The sequence below is a fragment of the Leucopleurus acutus genome, assembly GCF_964270905.1.
Source record: "Leucopleurus acutus genome assembly, chromosome: X".
In the NCBI taxonomy this organism is placed as follows: Eukaryota; Metazoa; Chordata; class Mammalia; order Artiodactyla; family Delphinidae; genus Leucopleurus; species Leucopleurus acutus.
The window spans coordinates 7,470,864-7,483,173 of record NC_139148.1 but is presented as its reverse complement, the minus strand read 5'-3'; the positions used below and the strand labels follow the sequence as shown (position 1 = coordinate 7,483,173).

General features: G+C 47.4%; 1 protein-coding gene across 2 annotated transcripts in view; it reads right to left on the bottom strand.

Annotated features, from left to right (window-relative positions):
• Positions 1-1,627: 1,627 nt before the first annotated feature.
• The window catches only part of CLCN4 (chloride voltage-gated channel 4), a 75,851-nt gene continuing 65,168 nt past the window's right edge, over positions 1,628-12,310 (bottom strand). For both annotated transcript variants that reach the window (XM_082865235.1, XM_082865236.1), the window contains exons 11-12: positions 9,432-9,648; positions 1,628-2,393 (exon numbers count right to left, since the gene is read on the bottom strand). In XM_082865235.1, coding sequence (XP_082721361.1) covers positions 2,303-2,393; positions 9,432-9,648 — 308 coding nt within the window. In that variant the 3' untranslated portion in view covers positions 1,628-2,302. The remainder of the gene's footprint in view (positions 2,394-9,431; positions 9,649-12,310) is intronic.

The window sequence follows — 12,310 nt, the reverse complement described above, 5'->3', positions numbered from 1 at the left end:
AATAGCAACAAAATGTTAGGATCCGTTACTCAGTACTTAGGTGCTGTGAGTGAGACAACAAATTTCATTCTCTTATAGGACCAAAGATTACATTCTCTAGTATAGACTGACCTTTCCACACCGGAGTGCCTATCTGATATTATTTGGGAGGAGGCCAATTAATTACAGAAACATATTTTCCATAATTTGTCAGCGTGATCTGACTTAAACTCCTTTAAGTTTTCAGTCAGGTTAAACATATCCGTACATTTTCTTGTATCCACTAGAAGTTTCACGGAAGCCCTCTTATAGATAGGTTTTTATCCAGAATGAACATTTTTATTAGGGCTAAGAAACGATGGCATCTGACTGGGAGTTCTACGTCAAAGCCAAGAGGAGGGGTGGGGGACTATAAGGTCACAGGAGAGTGTTTGGAGGGGGTCAGTGAGAAAGAGAAGGACAATGACAGGGACACGATGACAGCGTCCAACAGAGCAGACAACACCCCCTCCCAAGGAGCAATCCCCCTTCCTTACTCAGAGAGTCTCAATCTCATTCAGCGTAATATGCCTACGTAGCTAAATATTTTCCTTCCCAGACTCACACACAGCTGGGGGCGCCATGCGACAGAAGGCTAGCCAGTGGAGGAAAGCCGAGCATCTCGGGGAAAGCTTTGCCTTCCCGACACGGACGCTGCGCCTTGTCATTTGCCTCTTCCTCCCTCTTTCTGCTTAGAAAGCAGATACCAAACCTGGCGGTTCAGTGAGCATCTTGTGACTACAAGGCAGTGACCCAAAGGAGAAAGGGTAAGGATGGTAGGAAAAAACTACCAAAGACTGTGAGTCGTCGACGATACTACGGAGACAGACAGTCCTGAGTGCCCACCTCCAGGTTTCTTATGCAGCTCTTCGTTGTGTGTTCAGTTTTCTATTACTTGCAGCCAAATGCACACCTGACACATCAATATCCAATGATGAGAATGAAAAGGATGAGGTTGACTCGGTGAAAAGGGAAGAACAAAGACGAAAGTGAACGGGCAAGGGGGATCAGTCTTACAGAGATCACCCAGTGGACCTAAGAAACACAACTTCCTTCCCACGGACAAGACAGAAGTCCTGACTAAAAGAATAAATGTATCATAACGTTCAGTTCAAAGACACCCAGTGCTCAAATTGGCTGTCTCGAATTTTACTCTGTCCTTCTGCGCTTTGATTGTTAACATGAAAGTACATGCTTACACTTTAAAGCTGAATGTTTTGCACTCTACAGAGAAGAGAATGGAACAGATTTAGAATCAACTTAGCATTTCTCTTGCAACCCATTTGGAGGAGTTCCCACAGAGAACTCGTCTGCCGCACCCTCTCGGCAGCCACATTTAATAGGATCTGAGAGGAAAAAAAAGTAGTAACACTGGGTAGCCTGTTTTGACTCTTGCATATGCTATTTGGAAATTCAGCCACTACGGCAAGCTGGCAGAATATAGGACATGGCCCTTGGAAAGCGCTAGACTGATCAATATTTAAGAATGCACAGGCAACAGCAACAAATAAATGAAGCAAATGCGATGGGGATGCAAATCAATGAGGGGTATGTATACCCTCAAAATAAGCACGAATCCCTTTTCGTGGCAGGAAACACTGCAGCACTAAATGCTCGACAGTTCATCGCGCAGTCCCAAGATGCTGGTCTTGCATAGAGAAATGATTTCTTCATACTCAACATGGCAGGTGACCCAATGTTGGTTCAGAAAGCAATGGATAAGCAAAATAACAGGCTGAATACAGGAGCCAGCAACGGCTGGTCACGAGTGAACCCACTAGCATACTTGCAGCTTTCACTACGTTCACATTTAATTTTTCTTTTCCAACAAAGTAAGTGCAAATATCTTTAATCTGATTCAGTAACATAACAGCCAAACCTCAGGAACCAATAAATAAGGACGCTGACATGCCAATACCCCTTGGCCTTTCAGACTCAAAGCTTCACCAACACCAGCCTTCAACAGGAGGGGCAAATGTTTCTTGACTCAGCAATTGTGTTCCATGTCCTTGTACAAACCGTATCATTTACACCCACCCACGGGCCCCCACAGTAGTTACTAAACTCATAACACAGCTTGAAACTCATAAGGGGTTAAAGCTATAAAATGCCTACTCGCCAATGTATTTTTTTCTAAGTTTCATTCTTCTTCCCTTCCTTTTAAACAAAGCTTTCGTTTCCGTTGCCCCCAGTGCATGACCGTTCGTTAGGATGACATATCATTTGTTTATTTCTTTTCAAATGACACAGTTGTATTTTTCTCAAAGAAACTGCCATCTTGTTTCTAATTAAACATGATGGATTCAGGGTCCTGGTTTGCCATCTGGGCCATATGTCTCAGAACATCCTTTTTCGTGATGATGCCAAGAAGTCTCCTGGAGAAGAAACAAAATAGAGAAAAGAGGTCAGCCTCGCAATACCGACTCATGCCTGTCCCTAATCCCCAGCGCCCTTTCCACCCGGGAACACGGAGAGACATTTCCCAGCCTCCCTTGCGGATGGGTGGGTCTAACTGAGTGAGCTCTGGCCAATGGCGTGTGGGTGGAGGTGAGAGATACCCCTCCCGAGTCTCCTGCACATTTCCTCTCTCCTCATCTGCCAGCCTAAGACAGAGGAGCCAGTGAAGGACTCTGAGGTCACAGAGGACCGAATCAGGAGTCACCAGATTCAAAGATCTGGGTTCTGGAATGGCTGTGTGGTGCAAAGCCCACACCTGCTGCAACTCACACTGGATGTGAGTGACGTGGGAGAAAAATTAACCTTTATTGTGTTCGGCCACTGAGACTGCAGGCTTGTTTATTACAGCAGTAAGCCTATGATGACTAATATGCTCCCCTAAATTCCAAGACTATAATCAATTAAAAAGGGCTTACAAAAGCCATTGTCAAAACGTGACCACACCGCAGAAATTCCAAGCGTGGGGCATTTTAAGCATAAGAAATTTTAAGTATAAGATAACAATTGGTTCTATTTTTATTTATTTATTTAATTTTTTGCAGTACGCGGGCCTCACACTGCTGTGGCCTCTCCCGCTGTGGAGCACAGGCTCCACACGCGCAGGCTCAGCGGCCATGGCTCACGGGCCCAGCCGCTCCGCGGCACGCGGGATCCTCCCGGACCGGGGCACGAACCCGCGTCCCCTGCATCGGCAGGCGGACTCTCAACCATTGCACCACCAGGGAAGCCCGGTTCTATTTTTAAATCTATCTTACTGGAAGGGTAAAGTTTCATCTCTGCCCATATATGTAAATTACCTGCTCTTTCATAATTCCATGGTTTTCAACTTATAAAAACGATGCCACTTCTCAGGGATCCTGGTATAGAGACACCTATACTGTATACTGCCCAACTCCAGGGAGCACCACTGACAAACTCGACAACGTAAACAGTGCCCCTGGCTCATGCCTCACTCTCGATTTTATTAAATACTTAAATAACCACCTGCTGGGGTCAAATCATGCCCCCTGGGGAAAGTGAAAGGTTTGAAAGAAGGGGATGTTTGCAAGTTCTTCAGAGAAAAGAAGTTCCATTGCCAAATTAGTTTGCAAAACGCTGCTCACCATGTCTCCATCATCCCCAGGAAGAGGAGAATAGAGAAGTAAAGGACGGCAGTCTCACCCTGGAATACTGTACGGCTATTGAAATGACAGGTTTCTACTCTGTATCTGGGTAAAATGATGATACACCAAAAAAATCAGAAAACACAACTGTAATACACTGTCATTTATTTAATTGAAGCCAAACTATGAAACTCATCTCTTACTAACAAGAAGTGAACATGAAGAGGGGCCGCAAGTACCTGGAGCAGTACTCCAGTCAGTGACAGCTGGTGAAAGGGACACTGGTTAGTGAAACTGTCAGCTAGAATTCTCACTTCCTTGTCCCTGACCACACTGGACCTTAACCTTGAAAAAGCGATCGATTTCTTGTGTTAGTTTCCCCATCTATCACACCGGGGGAGACAGCAGATACTACCTCTGCCCCTCCATCTTATAGGAACATCTTCAGGTGATAGGAAAATAGCAAAAAGGGCCTTTAAAAGCATGCTAAACAAAAAGAATAATGACAATACAGATGACAAAACACTGAAAGAAAGCACCATGACTAACATGATAATCAAAAAAAAAAAAGATGGGGAAAAAATGTAGCAAGCACAAAAGAATTAGAAAATCAACATTTTGCAACCCCCAATGTAATAATTAGTTTAGCCAATAATTATCGATGGATTCCAAAACCATCAGGTAAATGGTTGCTGGAAAACAGAAAATTCACATGGTCTCAAAGTATCCCTCCACAGATTACGTACAAAGAGAAAAATGTCCCCTTACTACAGAGGGCTCTGGACATCCCCACCTCATCCCAGTGATGGAGCTTATCACCAACAAAGTCAGAAAAGCTGACGTTATGACATCATCTACACTGGAACACTGCCCGAAACTCGAAACTACTTAAACCAAATCAAACCATGAGGAAGCAATCAATCAAATTCAGAATGTGGGACTACTGGTCTGGATTCTTAAAAAAAAAAAAAATCTATGTCATAAATATCAAACAAAAAAGGCAGGGAGCCGTTCTAGATAAAAAACAAAAGAGACAAAACAACCAAATGCGGTGTCTGAACCTTGAAGGAACTCTGGATTGAAATTTGATATGAACTAGGTATTGAGTGACATATTGAGTTACCATTAATTTTGTGTAATTATGGCTCAGTGGTTATGTAAAAGAATGTCCTTAGTCTTAGAAGATGTATGTGTCATACATAATTGGCAAAACTTGGAAGCAACCAAGATGTCCTTCAGTAGGTGAGTGAATATACAAACTGGTCCATCCAGACAACGGAATATTACTCGGCTCTAAAAAGAAATGAGCCATCAGGCCAGGAAAAGGTGTGGAGGAGCCATCTGAGAAGGCTACACACTGTGTGAGTCCAACTCTAAGACATTCTGGAAAAGGCAAAATGATGGAGACAGTAAGAGGATCAGTGGTTGCCAGGAGGTGAGGGGAGGGAGGGATGAATAGGCAGAGCACAGAGGACTCTAAGGGCTGTGAAACTATTCCTGATGATACTACAATGGTGGATACATGTCATTATACATTTGTCCAAACCCACAGGCCGTACAACACCAAGAGCGAATCCTAATGTAAACAATGGATCGTAGTTAATAATAACATCTCAACACTGGCTCATCAACGGCAACAAATATAACACACAAATGCAAGACTTGACAGTAAGGGCAACAGAGAGAGGACCAGAGAGGGAACTCTGTACATTCTGCTCAATTATGCTGTAAGCCTTAAACTGCTTGAAAAATAAAGTCTATTAATTCAAGAACACAAAATTCTTAGGGGGAAGAAAGTGGTTGCCTGAAAGGGGGTGGGTGGTGAAGGAGGACAGAGCCAGGAATTGTTCCTTCCAGCTGTTTAGAGCTACTTGACTTTAACAGTGCTCATAGATCCCTTCAAACACATTTCTAAAATTTATAAAAATACAGTAAAATCAAAGATGCCCCATAAAACAAGATGCTATTATACTAAACCTGCCAAGCTGAGTCTGTGTCCTGACAGAGTTAGCTTGGTCTGCTGTAACAAGGCACCATACACTAGGTAGGTGGCTGAACAACAGAAATGTATGTTCTCCCAGTTCTGGAGGCTGGAAGGCCAAGATCAAGGTGCGGGCAGGTTTGGTTTCTCCAGAGGCCTCTCTCCTGGGCTTGCAGACACCACCCTTTTGCTGTGTCCTCACATGGCCTTTTTCTCTGTGCAAGCATCCCTGGTGTCTCCTCTTTTTCTTCTTCTTCTTTTTTTTTTTGCGGTACGCGGGCCTCTCACTGTTGTGGCCTCTCCCGTTGCGGAGCACAGGCTCCGGACGCGCAGGCTCAGTGGCCATGGCTCACGGGCCCAGCCACTCCACGGCATGTGGGACCTTCCCGGACCGGGGCATGAACCCGTGTCCCCTGCATCGGCAGGTGGACTCTCAACCACTGCGCCACCAGGGAAGCCCCTCCTCTTCTTTTAAGGACACCAGTCCTATCAGATTAGGGCCCCACTTTTATGACCTCATTTAACCTTAACTACCTCCTTAAAGACCCCATCTCCAAAGACAGTCATATTGGAGGCTGGAGCTTCAACATATGAATTCGGGGATGGGGCGGGGGGCACACAGTTCAGTCCATAACGGTCCTTCAACTCCCTTAAAAATCAAAAAGTAATAGTTAGAAGGCAAGCAGCTTACGCTTGTAATACACCACTAAGAAAGCTGCGATCATCAGAGAAGTGGCAGCACGTGAAAAGGTGAAGCACCTTCTCATCCGCGGTGGGAGGAGTTCCGTGGCTGGCGGCCACCAACTGGCAGACACTCCCTCAGCTTAAAAGGCTCTTTTGTTCTTGCAGACATTTCTTTTCTACTTGAAAGCCTGGCTGAGGACACTGCCCTCCAGAACACCTGGGGAACACCACTCAAATTGGATGACGTCCATGTTCCTTGGTAGATGACAAGCTCCTTGATTTTTTTTTTAAAGGCTTTTTGAGCTTCCTCCAGTTCTCCCTCACATAGACGCTCAGTAAGATGCTGATGAAACCAATGCCGCTTTGAGAAAAAACGACTTGTTAACACACACAGACACCCTCCCATATCTATAAAGCCTGGGTTTTGTTCTCTTACAGTCATCCTGGACATAATAGCAAAAGGTCAGGCACATGCAGTCCTGACAACCCCGTCTTAAAGCTTGGTAACTATGTCTGAAAGTCAAGCTGGTTATAATGGCTCTGGGGAAACATGAATTCAGGAGCTGCCTTGGGTTCTGGCATAAATTGTGCCTGGCCTGCGACAATAAGTATCAGAAAAGAAAAAAGTTGAACATCCTCCCAAAAGGAGGCAGCATTAAATCCAGCGGGGTTTGTTAGTGGTATGAGATGTCCTACTTGATACAAATCAAGTGTTTAAACTTCCAGCCCCTTTGGGTAGCAGTTCAAGTGAACCTGTGGAATGATAAACAGTCCATCTATGACCATGAACATAATTCACATTAGAGCAGCTGGGCTCCTGTGAGAAGGCCACGCCCCAAGGCCCACCTAGCAGGGCTTGGTGGAAGCTGACACCATCTCCCCTGCTCGCTTTTTCTTTCTAGATCCTCTGTGGAGAAAATCCCAAATTCACTCTTGGCCACTGGAGGCTTCCTAGACTCTGGCCTTAGGGAGACAAAGACTTCCCTGGCTCCTGGTCTGCTTTTAGGATCACCTGGGAGCCCAGGCCCTGAGAAATCCTGCAGACAACGCGAGTCAAGGGTACGAGCTCGAGTGCTCGGCCTAGAGCAGGGAAGGCACATGGCGACGGAATACATCAAAAACGCGAGCTGGCTTGAGCCGTGCCTGCCCTGGCTCAAAGCCCGAGAAGATGAAAGGCCCCGCAAACAAGGATCTCTTGCCAGCACTAATGTATCAGCATCTGTGTTTGTTTAAAATACGTAGAGCGAGAGAGAGGGTGCGATTGTTTTCTCGCAGAACATTCGGAGCCAATTTCGACACCCAGATCTTCACAGGAAAACCTCACGGGGCTCCGTGAGGTGTGAGCGGGCGTTGAGGGCAGCATTTCCTGCCAGAACTGGAGATTCCAATGATAACTGACATTGGATTATTATTTTAAAGGAAAAGAGAAACTGCTATACACTTGAGATGACACGGGTGATCACGGTGGTATTTCTGCCGAGCGCTGGAAATTCAGGTTCATCGGTAGGCTTCAGCAGTTTGCAAAGTGGGGACCCCAACCAGCAGCAACCTCCGGGAGCTGGTTAGAAATACACATTCTCGGGCCCCCTCCCAGGTCGGAGGGATCAGCAGCTGCAGGGGGGCCCGGCACTCTGGGTTTAACCTAGAGGTTTACTCCTCCGGGGGATTCTGACGCCTGCTCAAGTTTGAGAACCACTGAGTTCCTTTAAAAACCACCAGCAGAGGGCTTCCCTGGTGGCACAGTGGTTGAGAGTTCGCCTGCCGATGCAGGCGACGCGGGTTCGTACCCCGGTCTGGGAAGATCCTACATGCCACGGAGCGGCTGGGCCCGTGAGCCATGGCCGCTGAGCCTGTGCGTCTGGAGCCTGTGCTCTGCAACGGGAGAGGTCACAGCAGTGAGAGGCCTGTGTACCGCAAAAAAAAAAAAAAAAAACCACCAGCAGAAATGACCTCTAGCCTCAAACACTTATTTATTTGTTCCTTATTGATTGCCCCTCTCCATGTGCAAGACACACCCCAGCTGCAGTCAGAGCTAAGAAGGACACTCGTCCCATCAGCCGAGAGTTCTCTGGGTCAAGTGCAAATTCAGCTCCTTGCAGAGCCATGAGCAGGGCGGCAGGAAGAAAGCCTGGCACCGATGTCTCCACAGCCCATACCCCACCTCCCAGCCCATAAAGGAATCAACTGGGCAGAGAATCCTAGGTTCCGGGCCACCTGAACCCAGCCAATCTCTCGCTCCACCCAAGCTTCTGAGGCCCTGGAATTTAGGGAGAGCCCCTGAGCCCAAGCACGGCCCACGGAGCACTGCACCTCTTACATCATCACGAACCTTTGCTCTCTGCAGTGCTGGTTTCCTGGTTCGTGATAACACAGAGCGAAAGCAATATGGCTGCGGCGGAGACGATGCCATGGGCCACCAAATCTCTCGGCTCTGCGATAACGTTTGAACACGTGAAGTTGTTTCGAACCGACCGATGTATTAGGGAGTAATTTGAGCATACTGTGAACCTCACGTTTGCTTATGGGTGATTTCATCCACAGGGAAGTCCAGGAGGACAGAGAAAGATGCCCCGGCCGGGAGCACCCAGGGGCATGGGAATACTCAGCCGCAGCCCTCGCGATGCCCGCTTCCACAAGCCAACTGCGGGGCTTTCTCAAGGTGAAGGGACAATAAACGGCCTTTTTGATACACTTCTCAACCATTTAATGTGTGTAAATGTCTGACCGCTTTTATGAGATTGCCATCTCTGTTTTTTTTTGATCTGTCACTGACGAAGTGTTCGAGCGTCGTGCGCCTAACCCTATTTTTCTCATCAGCCCTGAGATCCTTGTTGCTCGTTTCTGCAGAGCACCGTGATGTGGAGGAAAGTGTCGTCACATCGCAACGTCACAGCAGGACAGACCGAACCTTCTCCCAGAGCCAGGACCACTGCGGGGGGCGGGGGAGCCACAGCCCCTCCCCGTGGGCTTCTCCCCTCGGACTCCACCTTCAACCTCAGGGCAGAGACAGCAGCCCCACCTGGAAGCCTGAGTCCCAAGCTCACTGGCAACTCCTCCTCCTGGGCTCACCTACTGACATCTCTTCCCAGCACTGCCACCCACCCCCCTGCCCCGGTCCCCGCCAGTCCCCCAAGGGCTGAGCCCGCGTCCCCTTCATCTTGTTCCCCCCCCAGGGTCCCGCCACTCACCCGCTCCGCGTCACCAGGCACTGGCGGAGCCCCAGCTTCCGGAAGATGTCCACCACCGTCTCCATGGGGGTGTGGTCCGTGACGGTGAAAGGGCTGAGGTTCAGGACGCGCCGCAGCTTCAGGGGCTGCGGGCTGTTGGCTGGCAGCTCAGGGGGCTCCTCGGTGAAGTACATGACCGAGTCGCTCACGATGCCCTCCTGCCTCTGTCTGGCGTTCTCTGCAATGGGCGAGCAGGACGGTGAGCCTCACGAGACTCCCTTGCGGAGTCCCTTCCCCCACCCCATCCCACCCCATCCCACAGCAACACGCGACTTCCCTCCCCCAGCAGCCTAGAATCCCACAGAGGAGGGGCGCGGAAGGCAGACTCTACATTCTTAACGAGGAGCTTCAGCCAAACATCTGTGAAACTGGCATCTCTCTCTCTCAAGCTAATGCTGCGTGAGACCCCCCTGCTGTGACCTGATCATTCACTACCAAAGTCTTGCAGCGCGGGCCTGACCAGGCTACTTCCTTTAGCGAAATGCACTGCTTCTGCCTGGAGGCCAGGGCGCCCAGCTGGCCCAGGGCCTGCCACCCTTGCTTTCCTGACACACCTTCACCTCATCAGGGGCTGAGGTTTGACGTGAAAAGAAACCTCACTTAGCTGCCCAATGACCCTAATACATGGTTTGGTTTTTTTTTTTTTTTTAACAAACTAACGTATAACTGGCCCAGATGGCATTATAAATCCTGAAAGGAACAAGAAACCAAGAGGACCATCCTAGGCTCACAGTCCAGAAACGCAGTTCAGTCTAACTATGACCCTTGGGACCAAAGAAATAACCCTAGAAAAGCTGCATTCCCCCCACCCCTTGGATCGCCTCTCTTAAATATGGGCCATTTGGTGGATTTCTCAAAGAAAGATAGTAAAACTGTTATGGTAACAATTAGCCTATTTCTATCTGTAGGCGGGCCCACGTGAAAGAAAGCTGAAGAAAAGTAGGGTAACAGGAACTCATTAGAAATACAGCTTTATGCGGTACTAGAAACCTAGGCTATTTTAAGTCACACATGAAATAAATCCATCGGTCTCAAGATATTTCTCCAAGGCGATTTTCCTTCTGTTGGAATTTTAATCTTTCTTTTGCTTCATGGGAAAAGGTTAGGGAAAATGTACAGCAAGGCTTGCCTTAAAATGGATCCTGCTTTCTATAATACATTTTTTTTTTTTTTTTTGCCTTCTCAAAGACTACTATTCACCTATATTGTTCTTTGAAAACTAAAATTCTAACTGCTGGCTCTAAAGCTATTTATTGCAACAGAGTACTCTAATGGAAAACTGGCAGCATTCGGGGTCAGACTGAGTTTGAAAAAGGGTCTCTGTTTAAAAGGGGAACAGAGGGCCCGCTGGGCAAATGCCTGCACAGTATGTGGGTCAGGTTCAATCGAGTTACATCAGATGGAGTACGATTCAACCACAAATACCAGATGACACTGATGCACAACATGCTTTCAGCCGTAGGTGCCACACAGTACACACTGTGCATTTCTCTCCTAAATCGAGATGGCTCTGTCCTGAAATGTTAAGGTGGGCGGCAAGCAGTCAACACACACTTACCGCTCATTTTCATAGACCGACTGATTCTCTAAAAGTCCCATGTAACAGGAATCCCATCTATTTCAACAATCCAGTTGAACATCAGGATTGGATCAAGCCACAAAACCCCATCAAGAACTGATCACATGGATTTGCTGAGCCCCCTCATAAAACCAAATACAACCTAGCCAACTGTCAATTCACTTGGTGGAATGAATAACAAGTTTCTATTGCCTCTGAATCTACCGATTGAGTTAGAAGCCCTGATTCGAACAGCACCTAGCTCCGTGAATTCTTGATCAGCACTGCAATCCCAGTGCCTGCACAATGCCGAGAATACAGCAGACACAAGACAGGTATTTGCCAAGTGCACACATGCGTCAGTCAACCAACAAGTGGATGAACGAGTGGGTAGGTCTACTGAACGTCGGTGTCCTTGGCTCTGCCTGTCATGTAGAACAGAGCCTATCTCACAAAGGAGGCATTAGGAAGGAAAGCCCTGAGCTATCCACTGCCAAACAAGAATCAAAGGCAACAGCTGGGGTCAGAGCCGGAGACCTGAGCAGCGCTCCTTGGTACTCCAAGAGTAGCAGCTGTGGCTCTCTCCAGAAGGGCTCTCTGTGAGGCCACTTTGGAGCTCTATTATAAAGACCTATCTTAAAGCCTTGATTGAACTTTGGGCATGGAGGTACGACGCACAGCCAAAAGCTGGTGAATGGAAGAATCAGCAAGAAAGCTCTCCTCATCTCTCTACTGGGGGAACCATCTACTCCCACTTTGGACAAGAAATCATCTGTCACCAAAATGCCTGCAACAAACTCCAGCATGAAAGTTCACAGAGGGCAGAGCCTGGCTGCTGTCATCGCTGTGCTCCCAGCTCCCGGGACAGCACCAGCACATGGTGGATGCTACACGAAATATTTCCTGTACGAAAGGGTAAACCAAGCCCTCACCCAGCACATGATCCAGTGCTATGAGAGTATAGGCTCCCAGACCCCAGGGACTCATGGGAACCTGTGTTAGAAAAGAAGCCAAAAAAAAAAAAAAAAGATAGCCCAACATTACATGTGTAAAAGGCCTAAAAGGTAAGAAGAGCGCTAAATATTAACCAGAGCCTTCTACAGTGTTGAAAATGTGGGCACCTTGTTAATTTTCCCTTTGCTTCTGATTTCCCCAACATTCTGAGTATTACTTTTACTTTAAAAAATGTAATAAATTTCATTTTTGTTGTAAAGATCGTTTTTGTTACGTCTAAACTTTTGTTAGCCCCTAGACTTTTTAAAATTGTTGTTTTAGTATTGGT